Source organism: Leuresthes tenuis, unplaced genomic scaffold, assembly GCF_036924035.1.
Source record: "Leuresthes tenuis unplaced genomic scaffold, fLeuTen1.0.hap1 SCAF_19, whole genome shotgun sequence".
In the NCBI taxonomy this organism is placed as follows: Eukaryota; Metazoa; Chordata; class Actinopteri; order Atheriniformes; family Atherinopsidae; genus Leuresthes; species Leuresthes tenuis.
Window position 1 is genome coordinate 31,187,455 of NW_027325373.1, and position 20,693 is coordinate 31,208,147.

The 20,693-nt window shown below is 40.3% G+C and overlaps 2 protein-coding genes across 3 annotated transcripts; one reads left to right on the plus strand and one right to left on the minus strand.

Moving 5' to 3' along the window:
• Positions 1 to 1,773: 1,773 nt before the first annotated feature.
• Positions 1,774 to 15,872, plus strand: gnsb (glucosamine (N-acetyl)-6-sulfatase (Sanfilippo disease IIID), b). 2 transcript variants are annotated; one of them, XR_011909099.1, is made up of 14 exons: positions 1,774 to 2,120; positions 5,015 to 5,074; positions 5,477 to 5,680; positions 5,925 to 5,990; positions 6,069 to 6,167; positions 8,951 to 9,118; positions 9,205 to 9,287; positions 11,452 to 11,570; positions 12,538 to 12,641; positions 12,741 to 12,842; positions 12,935 to 13,045; positions 14,056 to 14,166; positions 14,273 to 14,481; positions 15,512 to 15,872. XR_011909099.1 is itself a non-coding variant. In XM_072372598.1 (13 exons), exons 1-13 carry the CDS (start codon positions 1,935 to 1,937, stop codon positions 14,420 to 14,422), a joined length of 1,563 nt encoding a protein of 520 aa, XP_072228699.1. In that variant the 5' UTR covers positions 1,774 to 1,934; the 3' UTR covers positions 14,423 to 15,872. The 2 variants fall into 2 exon arrangements, 1 of the variants encoding a protein (XP_072228699.1); XM_072372598.1 differs by having other exon boundaries at positions 14,273 to 15,872.
• Positions 15,873 to 16,667: 795 nt separating this feature from the next.
• On the minus strand, positions 16,668 to 20,590 carry mrps24 (mitochondrial ribosomal protein S24). Its single transcript, XM_072371579.1, has 4 exons — positions 20,353 to 20,590; positions 19,487 to 19,564; positions 18,174 to 18,285; positions 16,668 to 17,401 (listed from the first exon to the last, which is right to left on the minus strand). The coding sequence occupies exons 1-4, from the start codon at positions 20,392 to 20,394 to the stop codon at positions 17,118 to 17,120; spliced, it is 516 nt and encodes a 171-aa protein (XP_072227680.1). The 5' UTR covers positions 20,395 to 20,590; the 3' UTR covers positions 16,668 to 17,117.
• Between the last annotated feature and the right edge of the window lie 103 nt (positions 20,591 to 20,693).

Below are 20,693 nucleotides of genomic sequence, written 5' to 3' on the forward strand. Positions count from 1 at the left end.
TATGATTCATATGTCCATGTAAGCATTTGATAGATACTTTATGCCACAATTTCTTTAACTTTTTAAACTTTTTTTCTGTCAGCATGTTTAAGAATAAAGTACAATACACTTTCTGATGCTAAACGCTTTTTAAAAATGTTGTAATATGTTTCTTACATTTTAGCAAGTACCATCAAGGACAACAAAAACTTCGAGGCAAGCAGAAGAAAGCCTTCCAGTGGACTTGCCTCAGCATTTCCCTGAAGCTGAACCTCATTCTAATAATGTAATATTTTTCACATGAGAGCATCAAGGCCCTGCTGGTCATATTAAAACCTGTATCACATTTGCTCTCTTCCACTCATTTTAGATGCACTGAAATACAATGTGTTATGTCCCTGTCACTTAGACTTATACAGCTTAGCTCATATCCAGGGTGCAATGAGTGGGACTGAATGATGAAATTAAGAATGTGGGCCAGCTACATCAGTGAGTGATGAGTTATAATTGTCACGATGTATTTCCATCCCTCTTTCCACTAGGACCACAATCATACTTTGCCTGCATTTGTTAACTTTGTTAACTTTGCAGCCCTTGTGTGTGATCCGAAGTTACAGGGAAGGTGGTGAGAGCAGCAAAGCGGGTGATTCGCCAAGGCCACTCAGGGCAAGCTCCGAAGGTGCAATCTCCTGACGCATGTGGTCCGTCAGGAGATTGGCACAGATGATGTGTTTTTGCTCGGGGGAACATACTGGGGACATATTTTGGCATTGACAACCACTATTCTAATCTACTGAATCTAGTTGGGAATCTAGCACCACAGAGCAAAACTTACCTCACTCACATACCAGAGAAGCAGCACAAGAAAGAAACTCGTTTCTCTTTCAGGGGTTTTAGCTTCAATTCATGAAAGGCTTGTTTATTCTCTTGTTAATAGTTTTCTGGGGGGATTGACCCTTATTCTTTCCTTGAATGTTTAAGTTCTGCCACTTAACCCTCTGGTCATTTAAAGAAACTGTTCAGTTTGAATATTTGGAATCAATCACATCAATCAATCATTTCCACAATATCTATCATATTTAAAATGGCATTCAAAACACAACCAGGTTCAAATGTATTTGACTTTGTATGAAAAGCTATATACCAATAAAGTCTGATTGATTAATAAAATCATAGATTCCAGATGACAGATGAGACGATGAGTAATCCCCAGATGGACTTCACCCTTGGCCACCCCATGGCTCAGGCCCGGCTCCCTTCTCCTTTACACACCGAAATTCCTCCAGATTCCTTGAATTGTTTTTAAACAATTTAATAATTTTCTGGACATCTTTGCTCCTCAAAGACTCAAAATCATGATTGCAATCACCTTGCACACCCTGTTTATGTCTTTTTTGCCCTTGTGTAACTTATTATCAGCATCATCTTTATTGTTGTTATAATTATCAAACCAAAATGATAACAATCCCCAACTGATGTAACCTGCTTGAAATAACATGTCCCAGATAGTCCCATCACTTTTGTGATTGTGATCATTATCGTTATTGAGAACAATTAAATACATACATATAATGTTTTGATTTGGGGCTGTAATCTTACAAAAATGACTAAATTGTAAATTATATACATAAATATCTATATTATATTATACTAGATTAAGCTGTGATAAACATGATTATAGGATTTAGTTTAAGTTGGTTAAATAAGACTAAATCATGTGTTGTGTAAAATTGAAGTTGCGTCGTGTTGAACACTGTGTTCTCCGTCCTCTCTCCTCCCCTCAGTGTGATCATATGACCGCTGAGTCTTGTCTCTACTTCCTCAAACTTTAAACCTCGTCTTGTGTCCTGCGCACGCGGCTCGACCTCCGCGCATATCAGGACGCCAAAGCGGGCTTCAGCTGAACGGCAGCGGCGGTGGTGAGTAGCTGCAGGCCGGGCGCTGAGGGAGCTCCGATGGCAGGTCCCCAAAGAGGAGCTGGAGCGGGCGGAGGCCGACGGAGAGGACACCCAGCAGCCCTCACGCTCTTCACGGTACTGGCGGTGCTGCTCACCTGCTGCGTCAGGTACGCGGAGAGCGCCAAGCCGAGTAACATCATTGTCGTGCTCGCTGATGATCAGGATGTTCTGCTTGGGGGGATGGTGAGTACATGCACCCGGAAAACGCACGATTATCAACTGTATTAATCGTAAAGTGCCATGTGAGATGACATCATCACACTTTGACGCACTTTGAATGATCCAAACTAATTGTAAAGTGTATTTCTAGTTACTATCCACTCAGTTTCGAGTCCATTTATCACACTATAAGATGCCTTCGCCACCCCATTATCCATGAAACACACTAACATAAGATAGAAGTGTTTCACAGTATTGTTTAATCACCTCATCTGATCAACAGATTATTAGCAGTATGAATTTCAAGACTTTATTGTTGCACTTGGGTTAATCTGGACAAAAGAGGCAAGGCATTGGTGTAATAATGACAAAAAACTTACCAAATAAAGTCATGACTGATGATGAGTGGAGGTAGATAACAGATATATATCAGTGAAAATTACAACATGTAACACAAGTGCTGAATATTTGAGCTGAAAAGCACCTGAACAGATGTGTTCACCTTGCACCATTAATACAAGCAAAGTTAACCAAGTTTGGTGCTAGAAGCTAAATTAAGCTCTCATATGAATAAAGTAGTTTATCAGTGTTTTATGTGAGTCAGACTGACAGTATGTTACTGGAGGCTTTCATCATCACACCACTTCTTCAGGGGAAAACAGTCTGACAAACCACAAACCACATGTCTTAAAAATATCTCAAAGAAACTGTTAGAAGGCTTTTTATCTCCTGTAGTGTTCCTGTAGGGTTTGTGTGGTAAAGAGTTTACTTTAAAAGAGAGACCGTGGACAGAAAGTAGGTCCAACAATTTAAGTGTGAAATTGGAAAGATTTTTGGGGGGATTTCATCATCTGTGGTTTGTTACATCATGAAAAGACTGAACACAAGAAACAAGATGGAAACCAGAGTTGAATGTTGGTGATTGCCAAGCAGTTCTGTGTCAAAATCGATTCTTGTTGGTGAACACAGGTCACGAGAAGTTAAAAAAGTAAAAAAAATATGTGGAAATAAGATCCAGAAACACTGGGTCTGAGCTAATTTAGGATGGACCGAAAACTGTTCTGTGGTCTGAACAATCGGAATCTGAGATTCAGTTTGAAATCGTGGATGTTGAGTCATCTGGGCTGAAGAGAAGAGGAACCATCCGGGTTGTTATCAAAACACAGGTCGGCAGCGTCTGTGGTGCCATGTGCACGTGGCTGAACCAACCATCCATCCAACAGTCTAACCCAGACCTCCCTCTGCCCAGACACCTCCTCCAGCCAGGGCTGCGCGATTATTACCAAAACGGTAATAGTTATTTATCCCGATTATTCACTGGTTATAGTAAAAAACAACCATAACTCAGCTTTCATCCATATTGTGCTACATTCCTGCTACTGTACAAATCTTCTCTTCTCGTCATAAAACTGCTGATCCTCATTCAGATGAATTCAGAGCATCTCTTGGAATATTTCCTTTTTTCTATTTTTCTTCTAACAGAATAAACCAACAGGGCCCTGCTTTCTGTTTGTGATTCAAACCTGTAGAAAACAGAGTCGGTGTTGGTTGATGTTGGACCACTCACTTTAAACAACCATTGGACTGTTTTTCTTGGCCTTCATGCGCTTTGTTTTCAGATGCTTCATTAACTCTGCAGCTCTTTCTGAACTTGATCTGTTCCTGGTTAACATCACTCGCCCTGAATCTGAAGTATTTCAGATCAAGGTTTCCACAATCTGTCCTCATGTCGCTACTCGTGAAACTTCTAGCTGTGGCATGCCGGGAACATTTACATCTGCATTGTGTGGAATTGGCAGCATTTTAAATATCAGATGATCGTGTCCGTTTAATTGCGATTGAGAATTCGATTGATTATGAAGCCCTACTTCCTGCTCTTCAAGCCAGCCGAGAGGTATAGTCTCTCCGGGGGGTCCTAGGTCTGCATGAGGCATCTGGATGATGTCCTCACCAAATGTCTCAACCACCTCAGCTGACTCCTTTCTATGCAGAGGAGCAGAAACTCTACTCCCAGATGACTCCCAGGTGAGCTGGGCCACCCTTCCACCGCTTGTATTCATAACCTCATTATTTGGGTAACTACCCACAGCCCGTGACCATAGGTGAGGGTCAGTCGACAGTTTCGCCTTCCGACTCCGCTCTCTTCACCACAACAGACCGGTACAACGTCTGCATCACTGCACATGCTGCTCCAATCCGCCTGTTGACCTCCCACTTGTAAACAAGACCTTGAGGTATTTAAACCCCTCCACTTGTTGCAGTGACTCAACCCCAATCCGGAGTGGCTAATCCACCCTTTTATGACTGAGGACCATGAACTTGGAGGTATTTCTGCTAATTCTGGAGGTAAACAGGCAACAGTGCCACATCTTGGCAATGCTAAGCCGACCGAACAGGAAACCCTCCGACCCTCAGCTGTGTCCATAAAAGTGATTCCCAGCAGAGTCGAAAAAATACGTCTGATTTCCGTCCTGCGATGTGAACCGAGATGGTTGTACAAGGGACCAAATGGTCCTAACCAGCGGCCCGAAGCACCTGGCTTTGGTCATCAGCTTCTCCAAGTCCACTCTAGTATTGAAACATATTCAGATTCAGGAGCTGCATCTGATACCATCCAGATGATGTCATTTTCCTTTCTTATTTTGGCAACACAAACCACACTCAGCAGGTATTACAACAGCATGGCGACACAGTAAAACTAACAGCAGACCAGACAGACTGTTGGAGCGTTATGACATGTTGTTAGAAAATGGGTTTCCTTGTACAACTTTCATTTAAACACAAATTTTAAACTGTTTTTAGACATTTTACAGCGTCCTGTCTTATTTTGGTTGCAGATGTCTGTTGTTTTTGGTTTGTTTTGCGTGTTGGGACGGGATCACTTCACATTTCTGTCTGTTTTTGTTTCATTTCCGCAGAAGCCTATGAAGAAAACAAAAGCCCTAATAGGAGACGCAGGAGCAACATTTGTGAACGCTGTGAGTATTTTTAGCCTTTAGCTGAAAGTAATTGTTAATTCAATCTCCTTTCTGTTTCACCTCCTCCTTATTTCACAGGAAATTGTGGTATTTTCACTTCACTTTTGTTATCTTACACATGTATTAACTTTTAGATTTACATTTAACTAAAAAAAAGTGCATTCTTACATATGAGGCCAGCTGATTGGCTTGCAAAAAAGGAAATCTAGTTGAGGCCACTTGTCTCAGGTGTTTTTACTTGCAACAGAGCCCACTTGAGAAAAGCATCTGAATACTTCCCCCTGTACCCGACACATGTGATTGTTAACACTGAATGGGTCACACATCCTCTCAGCTGTCATGCTCATCTTTCATCATCTTTTTTCCCTCCTTCTCATCTTCCTCTTCTTGCTTCCTGTGCAGTTCACAGTCACGCCTCTGTGCTGCCCCAGCAGGAGCAGCATTTTGACCGGTCGGTACCCCCACAACCACGAGGTGAGGAACAACTCTCTGTCCGGGAACTGCTCGAGCCTCCTGTGGCAGAAAGGCCCCGAAGCTGAGGCTTTCCCCGTCTACCTCAACAAACAGAAGTACCAGACGTTCTTTGCTGGGAAATATCTGAACCAGGTGTGAACACGTCAGCAACGCAAAGTGTAACATGTTGTCCTGACTGTTCTGGATTCAAAATAACACAAGCCAGAGTTAGAATGGACCAGGGAATTGGATTTCGAGTGTGAACACACCCTCAGTTCATCTCAAAGTTCTGAGACTGTTGAACTTAGGCGAAATCCTAAGTCAGAAAATCTGAAATGTGATTCTAGCATGTCTGCAGCTAATTTCTCGCAATTGATTTAACTTTCTTTGCCGTCAGTACGGTAAAAAAGATGCCGGAGACGTGGGCCACGTTCCCCCCGGCTGGGACCAGTGGAATGCATTGGTGAGTCCCATCTTTTACAAATGAAGGAATATTCCAACTGCTTCTGCCATCTCACTCGACTTTCTGCATGACTGGCAGGTGGGAAACTCACAGTACTACAACTACACGCTCTCTGTAAACGGGAAAGAAGAAAAGCACGGCAACAGTTTTGAGAAGGACTACCTGACAGACCTCATAGTGAGTCGTAATCACACTCTTACATTGTGACTTCTGCTTGTGCCAAGCTTGTGATCAGCAGTGTTTCGTGCTCTCGGACATCTGGAGGGACACTTGTGTAAGACTTTATGGGAAGAAATGACTTGAAACTGTCTGAATCAGCTTCTGTCACAGGTATAAAAAGTCTTTTAGTCTGCAGGGTGGAGAGTTAATCATCACCCCAAGAAACAGCTGATATAGACTATATAGATATAGATATAGATCTTTTACAGGCATTTTCTTTGAGGAAAGACATTTGACCTCTTGGTGTTTTTTTTGTAATGTTGACATTTTGTGCTGCTGGATCACCTGACAGTTGAGTTATTCAGTTAAACCAGCCTAACCAGCTGTCTATTTATGCTTCTAATGTAGTTTATCAAAGCTCAACATGTAGCTGTGACATCCTTGTCAAATGTAGCGCTCGGATGGCTTCGAAGTGCAGTAATAAAACTCTTAACTGAGTGGAATCAAACATCAAGTGTTCTTGTATGATCTGACATTTAGATGATTTGTATTGTTGCTGAAGGTGTTTATAGTTTCATTTTAGAGTTTGTAATTTCCTGGAAAGACTCATCATGTGCTAATTTTGCATTCAGTAAAACACTATCACATTGTGGATTTAGTCTGATCAGACCAGTGCAGCTGACCAATCGGAGTAGGCTGGGCTTTTTGGTACATTTATCCTAAAATAATGATTAAAGGTGCTCTCTAGATTTAGGAATTTCTGGTTTTAAAACACCAAGGATACAACCTCCACCCGCTTTTTAGCAGTTTGAATTTTGTTGCCCATTTTTATTGCATCACAAAAAAAAAAAAGGGAAAACATGATAAAACACTAAATCGGAAAATGTTGGTTCAGAATGGAAAATCCACCTTTAAATGAAATAACTGCAGCGCTGTAACATTAAGTAGACTTTTAATTAATTACAGACTTTATGAACCCACGATATTTCATGTTTCATTTGTCATCTACGTTTAATTTGTTAATAAACATAAAAAAAAATATGTTTCAAACCTGCAACACATTCCCAAAATTTAGAAAAGTAAAAGTTTTTTTCACTTTGTGATGTTTTCATTCCTTCTCCCAACACCTAAAAAGACGATCTGACATTGAGGATACCAAGTGATGAAGCGTTTCAGGTGTTATTTTGTCCCATTATTCCTGCAAACAGTGTGCAACAGTACGGGGTGGTGCTTGTTTCACAGCTTTCTCAGTCCAGCAGTCATATCCTCTTCTTCCTCAGCCATGCCCTTGGAATGTGTGCAGAATGTGGTTTTACATTGTCTGGTTGAAAAATGCATGGACGTCCCTGGAAAAGATGTGGTCTTGAAGGCGGCATATGTTGCTGTAAAATCTTTTCTGCATTAATGCTGCCATCACAGAAGTGGAAATGAGCTTTGCCAAGAGCACTGATATAATCCCATACCATCACATAGCCTGGCTGCAGGGACTGGTTGCTGACAACAGTCTGGATGCTCCTTTTTCTCTTTGGTCCAGAGCACACGACGTCCATTTCTTCCAACAAAGATCTGGAATACTGATTGGTTTGACCACAATATATGTTTCCACTGTGTGATGGTCCATCCCAGATGCCTCCGAGTCCAGAGAAGTGGACGCCGCTTCTGGACAGGGTCAACATCAGGCTTCTTTTCTGCACAGTAAAGTTTGTGAATGGAACTCTGTATTGTTGTGCTTGACAAAGGTTTCCCACAGTAATCCCTTGTCCATGTGGTTCTGTCAGCTATTGATGAATGACGGTTCTTGATGCAGCGCTGTCTGAGGGATCAGAGATCATGGGTGTCCAGCTTAGGCTTGCTCCCTTGTCCTTTACACACTGAAATTCCTCTAGATTCCTTGAATGCTTTAATGATATTCTGCACTATAGAGGGAGAAATATGCAAATCCCTTCCAATCTTTCTTTGAGGAACATTGTTTTTAAACATATTTTTGAACAAACTGAAGATTCTCTGAACATCTTTGCTCTTCAAAGACTCTTTATGATAGTTATATAATTTATTTCTTCATTTTGAAATTTGCAGAACCTTGAAACAGAATAGAACACCAAGAGACAACCATGAAAATAAGCAGAACAGGTATCGGTACAGACGTTAACACAGGAGTGTAGAAGTTCTTGAAGGTGACCAGCTTTATCAAAGCCTGTTCATCATGGAACTGACAGTACTTGATATTTGCTAATATTGTTTCTAGTTTATCAGTTGCTGGCTGAATCCCCACAGGTCACCGATACATGGTGGAAACCCCCCCCCCCCCCCCCTCAGTGATTCAGTCCTGTGTACACAAGGCACTGTGGACAAAGAACTGGCAAATGTATAGATAAATAGTAAGAAAGACAGTAGTAAAAAAAAAAAGGAGGATTTGTGATAGTAGTAATAATGATCAGTGACATTATGATAGTATTTTTTGTAACTAAAGTAATAATGATCATGACAAAGTAGTCATGTTTATATTAAAATGTGATGGTGAGATCCTGTGCTTACAGTCAGTTGATGAGATCAACATAAAATAAAATTGGGTTCATACTTTCTGCAATTAAATAAAAGTCATCCTAACTCTTTCTAATTTGAGAGTTATGAATTTTTCCTCGTACACACACATTTTGTGAGTTACAGCCGTTCAGGTGCACAGCCGGGGGGTGTTTGTGTTTCATGAGATCTGAGCCTCTTTGCTTCCTCATCTCTGCACTTAATGAAATGTACATTTGGCAGCAGCGGTGTGTTTATTCTTTACTTCTTCGTCGTTCCAGCTGAACCGATCGCTTCACTTCCTAGATGACAGGAGCCCCCAGCATCCATTCTTCATGATGCTGTCACCTCCAGCTCCTCACTCCCCGTGGACGGCAGCGCCTCAGTACCAGAAGGAGTTCAACAACCTTCAAGCCCCTCGAGACGGCAGCTTCGACAAACCGGGGAAGGTACGCTTGAGAGGACATCGCTCAGTGTGTGAAGCCTGGTTTTAATTTTCTTCACTAATGAAGCTCCATTTGTTGGGCTGTTACAGGACAAACACTGGCTACTGCGACAACCTGTCAACCCCATGCCAAATAGCTCCCTCGCATTCCTGGATAGTGCATACAGGAAAAGGTACGACGACTACATGTTCCCCTCTGGGTGGAACAGAGATCCACAAAAACACAGAACAGATCATAAACAAAAACAGGCACAAAACAAAAAAGTCAATAATTGTGGTTTAAATCTGGTCAGTCCCGTAATCCATTACCTGCCAAGCCTGAAGATTTACAAGATACACCAGGTCGTTTACAATAAAAGCTGATGGTCTAACCTTTCAAGTAGTTTTTTATTTCATGTTTCTAGTGTCGAGTAAAGTATTATGGGACAGTTTTAAATTTCCAGAACAAAGTGAGGATTTAGAAATCTGTTTAAATGAAGCTTCAGGTCTGAGTGAGTTGATACATCTTTAAAAGCAGCTTTATAGCATCTCATGGAGCTCAAAGGCGTGATATGGCTGACTAGATGGTGGAATTTGCTTGGAATCCTCTCCCGTTGGTATGAGCCCTTCAAGCCACAATAACCACACTGATAGAAGATACACTGGATTGGTGTTCACTTTTATTTGGATCCTTTGTCCTATGCTGGAAAGTTGAGAACAGAAACTGATTACCTCAGAATGTTCCGAAATATCAAAGACAGGCGACATCTGCAGTTTTACCTTCTCAGTGCAGATCAACAACACTTTATTAATCTCCAAAGGTAAATCATATCACTGCTGTATCTGTTATTATTAAATATATGCTGTTGTTATAGACGGATAAATAAAAAAAATATGAAACTCAGCTGACAAACATGTAGAAAGGTGAAGTGTAGCACAGAGGAAGGTGTGGTAGAAATCTTCAGAGGTCTCCCATCAGTGGGTTGGGGTGTTATTTTTGTAGCTTGGCAACAACTCAGCTGATGATGTCACACACAGCGTCAGCAGATAACAGAGCTGAACTCTCGCAGTAGACAACATTGACAGAAACTCACAGTTCAACATCTGGGGTGCAGAGACACTCCTTCTCAGTCACATGTCCAGGATTACACCATCTGTTGTTAACCAGCTCTGTAGTCCTCCTCCTTTACTGTTACCGCTTTGTCGGCAGTCTCTGTCTGCTTGAATAGTCTTAAAGTCGAGTAGAGAGCTGTTAGAGTTGTTCCTGCAGCCAGGTTTCTTCCTGATATTCCTGCTGTGTCCTCATCAGGGCTCCAAGCTCATCCATTTTATCTGCCAGTGATCTCAAATTTCCCATGATGATTGAGGGAAGAAATGGGTTAAATGTCCTCCTCTTTTTTTCTCCATTTTGTTACTGATCTGCATCCTAGATGTCTCCTCTTCAACTCATCTTGATTTGGAGTCTTATTCCAAGCATTACTTGTGCTTTGGAAAGCTCAGGTAGCTTCTCCAACAGGTTATGCTTCCAGCAGAAGTCCTTCCAGCAGTGCAGAATCCACTGAAATGTTTACTGAAAGGAGTTTTCATTGAAAAAAATCTCAGAGATGCAAAATCAGACAAAATATATCCAAAAGCTGCTGCAGCAGGCTGCCTGCCTCAAGGGTAACGCCATTCTGGAGCTTTGTAATACTTTTTTGGGTCCAGTAACATCTGCCTGTTGACCTTTGGGTCACATTTGGGTCACACAACTCTTGCCAGTGCCATAACTGAGCCATAAGTGCACACATTAGGACCCCATCTTGGATTTGGATTTCCATTCAGTGAAAATGCAATTTCAGATACTCCACTCATAGGTAAAGCTGTCATCCACCAGCTAAATCCACCCTTCTGTTTAATAAATACATGTGCAGAGTAGCTTAAACCGCCTCTTAATGACAGAACTACACAGCCAGGTTTATTCCCCCGTGTCGGTTTTAAAAAAATCTTCAAGATGTACTCGACAATTCTGATGCACAGCATGGGATAAACTATCCATGTTATACAGGTTGGGCTGTTTTCACACTTTTAGAAAGGCAGCTTCCCTTCTGGGCTCCGTTTTCAACATAAAATTATTGAACTGGAATTTTAAGTCTACACTGATGACCCAGGACTTTCCTTCATACCACAAGAACTCTGGAGGATATGTAGTCCTTTTAAAAAGTAATGCCCAAGTTGTACCAAGGCAACACAAATGTTGACTTATTAAACAGTGCTGCTGTACAGTAAGAGCAGAATCTTGACCATTGATTAGTATTTATATTTTCAGATTGTTTGTGGTGTCTACTGTTTAATGAAAATAAATTCTGATCAACCCGGTAGGTGGCAGACGCTGCTATCTGTGGACGATCTGGTAGAGAAGCTGGTGAAGAAACTCGACAGCATAAAAGAGCTGGACAACACCTACATCTTCTACACCTCAGACAACGGCTACCACACAGGTCTGTGCCAGCACTCGATGCAGCTCGAGCTAAATTGAAGCTGGTGTACATGGTTTCTGTACACGGTCCTGTTTGTACTACCTTTTGGATCAGCTGCAGTGAAGCCTCCCATGTATGGGCATGTAGACTGATTACATGCCCATGCATGGGAAGTGGATGTTGGTTGTCTTTTCTTCTGACTTAAATCTGCCTCTAAGGCTTCATTCATGAACAGACGCAGAAATTATCTTTTTACTTCTGTGTTCACTTCCCCAGAAACAGACATGTAAAAAGCCCCATGTATATATTTTTATTTATGGTTGTTTTTCATCTTTTTTATGGATGTTGCTTTGCCTTTATGTCACTGTGTTTATAGTAACCTTTTTTTGGTTTGAATGTCACTGAAACAAAGCTTTTTTTGTCAATTAATCCAAAAGTAAGGAAACTCTATTGAAAGAAGACCTATTTTTCTGACATCCAAGGTGTTTCTTCTTCAAATCATCTGGTATTTGGTCTCCAGCTTATCTCCAGCTTTAGTTTGCATTTGGAAAGATCAGTAAGCTGCTAACGTTGGTAAACAGTTTAACACCAAAACAGATTATATATAGCTGAAGATAAACATTACAGAGTGTAACAATAAGCCATTTTGATCCAAAACAACCAACCCAGCCCCCACTCGTTTCTTAAGGGAAGGAGGGTGTTATAGAGTTAAAATACGATATGACGGGTCGCCATTTGTACCGCCTGTTACCGTATATGAGATCTTTTCTGATATTAGAAGAGACATAACATCCTTTAGCCTCTGAAAACTGGTTGGGGGTTTCTTTGATTTCCAGTTAAGTATTAGCCAACACCTTGCTAATAAAGATGTGGAGATAAAATGCCTAATTGTGTTTTTGTAGAATTAAGCCAATTCTCTGGAAGAGCAGAGATTGCAATGTGAGGGGAGATTGATAATCAGGTGAAAGTATCTTGGTCTCTGTTCCAGGTCAGTTCTCGCTGCCCATCGATAAGAGGCAGCTGTATGAGTTTGACATCAGGGTCCCGCTCCTGGTTCGTGGCCCTGGCATCAAACCAAACCAGACGCTGCAGGTCGGAACAGTTCTTCACCAACACAACACATTTTAGCTCTGTAGCTATGCAGTAATGTTGCTGTACGCTTCAGTTCCTGTTTGTTTTTGACCCTCCCAGGCTCCGGTGCTGAATATTGACCTGGCTTCCACCCTACTGGACATATCTGGTGTCAACCTGTCGACTGTGAACATGGATGGACAGTCTTTCCTCTCTCAAATGGTTAGCTGCTACTTAACCGCCATTACACGGACTGACATGTTGTCCTACGGTTTATGGTGTGCTTTTAAATTTTAACCAAAGTTTCTGTTAAGGCTCCCTCGCTGCGGAACGGCACGGCACGACCATTTTTCCTCGTTGAGTACACAGGAGAGGGACATCCAACAACAGACCCTGCTTGTCCTAAACTGGGCCCTGGGCTGTCGGTGAGTGGATAACGCACAAAAATCAAGCAAGCTGGACGGGTCAGGCAGCCTAACAGAACACCAGAACATCATTCACAAACAAATAATCAAGTTACATATTTCAGAGAGTGGAAGATTAATTCAGTCGTCCCACAGTTTGATGGGGAAAAAACTCCTCTAAATGCAGGTGGAACAGACGTAAATGCTTCTGTGCTGCCGAGCAGCAGGATGAACAGGCTATGGACGGGATGGATACTGCTTATTATGTAGTTTATTTCGGGCTTTGTGCACTCAAAACATCCTGAAGAGCTTTACCCATCCCATGGCAGTCCTTTAGTGTTTTCTTATTTCTTTATTTTGACACCAAATTTATAATCTTAACTCAAAATAGTTGGAATTCATCCTACAATATCTACAGTATGAATATTCCTCCAGTGATGCTGCAGACATAAGACCAGGGTGTTTAAAAAAGAACTCGGTTATGTTTAATATGTTTTCTCAACATAAATGTATTGAGTTTATTGTTATTTGTTAGCAAACCCTCAGCTCAGTACATTTCTGTTAAACAAACAGATTTCTAAACAGCCAATCTAACATCTTCCTTAATTGTTATTTCCAGTGCAAGTAAAAGATAAAAAATGAGAAAAAAGGTCTTCAGGAAAAGGTGATTTAATGCCCATTTCCAGAAGAGCAAATATCTGAGGTTGGAACCAGTTTGTGTGTTGATATATGTGTGGCCACATATTATGTTTCCATTTATAGAAAAGTCTACTCTAACTATTCTAAAAGCTAAATAGCCAATTTAAAAACTTCTCATCTGACTCATCTGATATGAGCTGCAAATAGGTTTTTAAACCTGCTTATAAATTATAGACTAAAAGCTTTAGAAGATGCCTGTGAATTATCAGGTTAGGAATTATTCAGTAAAAAAGTAATATAGAGGGAAAAGTCTGCACATTCAGGTGGAATTAGCAAAAAGGAGCAAATTCGGTGCTGTTGACCAGTGACTGATTAAAACTTTGTTTTTTCAGCAATGTTTCCCAGACTGTGTTTGTGAGGATGCCTTCAACAACACATACGCCTGCGTCAGAACCCTCAGTGGCAAACAGAACCTGCAGTACTGCGAGTTTGCAGACAGTGAGGTATAGCAGGGCTCTGTCTGCTTTGGAAACCTACGTCTGAGTGGTTTTTGTAGTAAGCTGCAGATGTGGAGATGAAGGTTTTCTTTGTGGTTTTGTCTCCCTTCAGTCATTTGTAGAGGTGTACAACCTGACATCAGACCCGCACCAGCTGGAGAACATTGTGAAGAAGGTGGATCCGGCAGTCCTGCAGGCCATGAACCAGCGGCTCATAAAGCTCCAGTCTTGTGTGGGCGACAGCTGCCGTGACGTCAAGTGAAGAGGAGGCCAATGACAATGCTGCAAATTACAAACCGTGCCATATTCAGAGCAGGTCGAGTTGGTATCTTTGAACTTCTACCACAAGTATACAGACATTTTGATATGTTTCAAAAGGGGAAAAACACATATTAGTCACGACTGGGTTCCATTTAGCTGCTACAGTTTCAGGGTCCTGCTATTGTTCATAACTGATTGGGGAATTTCTTTATTTTGGTGTTTAGAGAAGAAAATTGCACCTTTTTCTTGTTTCTTTCTTGCAATGTGTATAATGCTTAAGCTGGCGTTAGCTTAGTTTAAGCTGGCGTTAGCTTAGTTTAAGCTGGCGTTAGCTTAGTTTAAACTGGCGTTAGCTTAGCTTAAAGACTGGAAATGGGCAGGAAACGGCTAGCCTGCTTTGTGCATAATCTGTAAAAATGACAAACTAAAGTGATCTATTATTTTTACACTCAAGTTTGTCAGTGTACACAAAAATATTTGGCCTCAGTGTTGTCATTTTCCTTTTTTGACAAGTCAAAATGTCTGTGGTATTTCTGAGCTGTGCTCATTCATTTCTTCTTTTCAAGGAGCTCCGTACATTTTCTTCAGAAGCCTACATTTTTGTATCCATGCTGTGACGTTTTTTTTCTACATATAAACTGAATGTTCAGGTTTTTGAGTGCCCTCTGATCATTTTACCTAACGGAAATGCAAAATTTTTCTAGTTTTTAACTGATAAACCAAAAGTCTGCTTGTGTATTGTTGCTAATCTACTCGTCAATTTAAAGAACAAAACATTTTTTTTTTCTTTTAGTGGAAGTTTGATGGGAAGATTTATGCCCCTCTTGTATACCTGTATATCCTCATAAAGCACCCACCAGCAGCTTAAATAGCTTAGCAGTCAAAATGGCTGCCACAACAGGCTTGGCTCAGTATCAGTACATAACAGTTTGGTTGTTAATTCCTGTGGAAACTATAAGAATTAACAATTTAAATGCAGCTGACTGACAAATTGATTGTACAGGTGTGGTATCGATCTTCTCGTCTAATTCTGCACAAAGTACATCACTGTTTTCATGAAGATATTTATGCTGATGTTTTATCTCTGCAGCACTTTCAGTGAAATAAAGACAACCAGATCTGTCTTTAGTGGGGACGCTGTCCTGTTGTCCAGTATCTGCTCCAGTTTTGTTGCCTTAAATGTGAAGAATGGACTTTTACCTTAATGTTTGATATCATATTTTATGAGTATTCATGATCACTTTTGTAGCGAGCTGGGAATCAGGAGGATGTGCTGTGACATGTTTTTGAAATGTGCATGTTATCAGGAATCTAAAAGGGAACTTTAATGTGGAATTGTTTGAGATGACAGCTTTAATCCTTTGTGCCTTGTGTTTGCACTGCCTTAAATGTGAATCAATTTGCACTCTGATGAAACTAAATACAAAAATAAATACAAGCATTTAAACATAGATGTCTTGGTTTTTTCTTAAAGTTCAACTTAAAATCCTGCAAAACGGCAGCAAAAATCCTGATAAGCTGAATTAAGACGCTGAAGAGCAGAAAAAATGTTAACTGCTGAATAAAAGCTGAAAACGTCTGATTAAAATAAGAAAATTTGAAGATTTAGCAGAAACAAAGTTGCTGGAGTTTCAGCAGGGCTGAAAGGTATTGTGGAAGAACTCAATCCACTTCAGTAGGAACAACAAGGCTTTGCGGGACAGATCGATGAGTCATTTGTATTACTGAGGCAAAAATGACAGAAATTAGAGTGAGTTAATAGAGCCGTCTCTAGCTTTGGGGAGTAAATGATTCTCCTACTTTGTATTGTAGACTATTGGCCGGTTGGAAGGTACACCTGTGATTTAGAGGCTTCTACTTCAAAAAGTAAAGTTCTGACAGCTATGAAAGTCACAGTGACGGGTTAAAAACAGTTGGAGCCTCCACTCTCCACATGCATTTTAAACTCATTTCAAAGTTTGATATTTCAAAATTGTTTAAAAATTTGAAAAAGTTGAAAAATTCAGTAATAGCTGAATACCCGTTTAATTAATATTAGTATATTAGTTTAAATAAAATATTAATTCAGTTTTATTACGCCCAATCACAAATGTCATCTCAAGGGACTTCAAAGATACAATCCTATTCAATCCATTTCATTATAATGCAATCCAAACAAAGTCATTAAGTTTCAAATTGGTCCAATTCATACAGAGTCAATTAATAAAATGTTTTGAAGCTAAAGAAACCAACACATTGCACCGAAACTTCCCATATTTATTCTGTTATACAATCTTGTTCATTGGCAAAACAATATAATCTTAAATGGTGAACACGAGACAGATGTGCACACATCAGGGCAGCTGCATAAAGACCTAAAGGTTTTTACAGATGGATTTTATTGATATCGTCAATGATCTGCACACACAGTCACATACAGTTCTGTTTTTTTTATGCTAAGTACATAAATACCTGCTTTCAAACTACAAAACACCATCCGATACTCTGTGATCAAAGTGTGGAGGTTTATTTGAAAGTAGATAACATGACATATTTAATATCTGAACAATTTAATATCTTTTTCATATTATCTTTATGAGAAAATAACAGATTCTGTTGGTACGTTCAACGCTTTCTTTATGTTCATTTCATAAAAGCACTTCAGCTGAGAACTCTTGAGGAGTTTTATCACACGGCATTAGCACCTCGCAGCTCCATCAGAGGTACTTATACACGGCTTTTGCCTGCAGGGTCTGAACCTCCAGCTTCACAGGACATTTATAGAAGTGCGACAGCAGTGACTCCGTGTATCCGATCAGGAAGTAAAACTTATAAGGCGGGAGTTTCTGCAACATCAAAGCGCACACGATGATCACGTTGCCGCGCCTTTTGATCACGATCTCGTTGGCCAGGCAGCCGTGAAAGGTCCCAAACATGAACCTTCGGATGAAGACGTCCTCCACCGTGCGCTCGGCCGCCCCCTCTTCACCTTTGAGGTTACCTGTCAGAGAAACAAGGCGTGTCTCAAGATATACAGCGACTTTAGCTTGAAGTATGTGTGAGATTCTTAATGGAAATGACTCGTTAAACTCAGTTTTACCAGCCGTGTTCGGTCAAAATGAAGTTTAAAGGTTTTTAAAATCAAGAAAACACAAAGTAAATCCCATTTTAAATGCTTTTTAGAAACATGTAAGGCCTCATCTTTGCGTGAATTAAAGATTTAAAGCTCTAATGACAGCCTGTATTAAAAGAATGCGAGTTGGACATAACAGAAAAGTGAAGTATCACAGTCTCTCTCTGTTAGACTCAAACAATAAAATCTAAATAAAGTAACAAAATAAAAAAGTAGCTCAACACGATATAAAGGAAAGTAATACAGGAAAATAATACAGGAATAACAAATACACTAAGGAAGAAATTAAATATATTCCATTTAAAATGACAAATTAAATTTAATCGAGGTGCAAAGTAAATAAATAGCAACATTAACAGAAGTTTAAATTAAATTCAAGCAGAAAAATGAATTACTTTCACAATCTCTGATTATTTCTGCATAAATTAACCTTTCATTTTAGTTGCATTTATCATCATATAAACATATTTGTTTAGCCATTTCCATATTTTTGTATGTATTCAGAATTTCCTCCTGTGGCTCATTGCTTCTGCAGTAGCTGCTCTCTCCCTGTAGAGGGCAGAACTGTAATGAGCTGCGAGAGACACTTTCCAGCATGAGAAGCAGGTGTTTTCAAGCCAAAATGCTCTAAACTACTCACTGGTGTGCTGTGACAGCCATCCTTTGCGGTGGGCAATGTGATGAGGATGATGCGCCTGCTCGTAGGTCAGCGGTCTGTCGCCTTTACCCACTCGGATACGAGCGGCTCGATTCTGCAGGACGAAAGATGAAGGCAGAAAATCACAAAAATCAACTGTTTATCAAATTTATCTATGTTTACAGGCGGTCTTTAAGGTTCACAGCCCCTCTCAGGTAAAGGTAAAACTGCAGGTCTTTAAGAATTCTTCCAGACTAAAGTAAAGTTTTCAGTTATGATTATGATGTTGGTGTAAATGTGGCATATGAGGCTGTAATAAGAATATAAGGGGATCTGTAGGATCTGATTAGATAACAGCATATGTACAAACCTATTTTTCAAAATTTTTGTAGCTTTTTAATAACTCAGATAACTTTTGTCTGATAACAATCTTTTTTATTGATCTATTAATAAGCAGCTGTAAACAAAGCTGTAGATGAGTTAAAATTAAGATCAGATTAAGATCGCATACACACTAAATTTGTCCTCCGCTTTTAACCCATCCAAATTGGCACCTGTTGACACCTGATGCACAGGGTCATACACTGGAGCAGCCATTCACAGCGCCCGGGCAGTATGGGGGTACGGCACCTTACTCAAGGGCACCTCGGCTGTGACTAGAAGGTGGACTGACACCCCTCCAGCTGTAAGTTGTCAGCGAGAATCGAACCACCAACAACCCACTCTAACCACTGAGCCTTCATCCACAGGGCTCCTGATTCAGGACTCAAACACATGCTGTATTTCAGCATCTCTGGTTCAAAATTGATTCAATATTAAGAATAGAATTTAAAGTTCTTCCCCTCGCATATAAAGCTCTTAATGACAAAGCTCCATCATATCTTAAAGATCTCATAGTTGGATATTTTCCCAACAGAGCACTTTGCTCTCAGACTGCAGGTTTACTTGTGGTTTCCAGAGTTTCTAAAAGTAGAATGGGAGGCAGAGCCTTCAGTTATCAGGCACCCCTCAGTGGAACCAGCTGCCAGTTTGGCTTCAGGAAGCAGACACCCTCTCTACGTGCACACTCAGGACGAAGAAGTTGAATTGGACTAATTTGGATTATGATTGTATTACAATGAATTGGACTGCATCTTTGAAGCATCTTGAGATGACATTTGTTGTGATTTGGTGCCTTATACATAAAACTGAATTGAGTAAATAGGTGAGACGGTAAAGGGGTTCATATGATTCCTTTATCTTGAAGTTCCTTTGATATATCAGTCTTAAGAAGGTAGTCACCAAACACAACAAAATTTATGGATCAGAGTGTTTACCTTGCAGCATGCTGCAGTGACGTGGAGGCCTCTGCTTCCAGAGGAGCTGCACAGTGAGCTGGACCGGGCCAAGGCGATCTGTAAATGGCAAATGGTTCTTTTTAACCTTGTTTAGGTTCCTTAAAACATTTCTCACGCATTCATTCATTCATTCATTCATACGCCGCTTCAAATGATATATTTAGATGTGTTAAATACAACCAATGAGCATATCGGCAGTAACAAGGACCCTCTGACACAGAGAAGCATCGGGGAATTGAACCACCGAGGTTCCAGTTGGAAGACAAGATCGTAAAAATGATCAAATGTTCCTGAATCTTGTAGAGAATTCACTGTATTCAGTGTGTCTGATCGCTCGAAATTCACTCTGGGGAAATGAGCCCAAATACCCAGCTAGTTAATTATTCTATTTTTTTTGTTAAATTCCAACTACATTTCTTTAACAGTCTTTAAAACATTAGCTACACTCTATGAGGAAGAGGTTTATGCGACCTTAGATATTTATGCTTTGTTTAGTTTTTGCCAGAAATCCAAGAAATCACCTCCAATAATCCAACAAGTCATTGGCTCCCCCAACCAGGAGTCAGGAACATCATATAATAAAAAGGGCGTAGAGTAAGACTAAGTTGATACTTTAACACATTAAAACACACGCGAATACTCCGAACATAAGTATATTATCTCTAAACGACAATATACGAGTACAAATAAGTCCCATTTTTACAGCTAAAACAGATTAAAATGGTTTGAACTGATAGCTTATAAATAAACACAATCTGTTTCACCGAGTATATAAAATGTCAACACAACATCACGAAGCTGTTACAAACCCTGCATATTAGAATGATTGAAAATAAACTCCTTACCAGCAGCCTCACGTTCCCCGGGAAGATCAAGGACGCCGCCATGTTTTTCTATGTATATAACGTACAAAGCGGAACTATCTTACGCTAATCCCCAATTTATTTTAATTTGAATGTAGTTACAGTTTGAAAAAGCACTTTTTTTTTAGGAACGCAGTGATGATTACAGCTCTTCTTAAAAAGGAATTGCTGGCATTACTGTCGGAAATTGTCGTCGTGGAACCGATATCTGACTAACAAGTTGCCAGCGGACGTCTGTTGAGATGTACTAACCGGAAATAAAAAAAAATAAAATGTTTTAAAATTGTCGTGCTTGGAAACACATTTATTTAAAAAGTACCAGA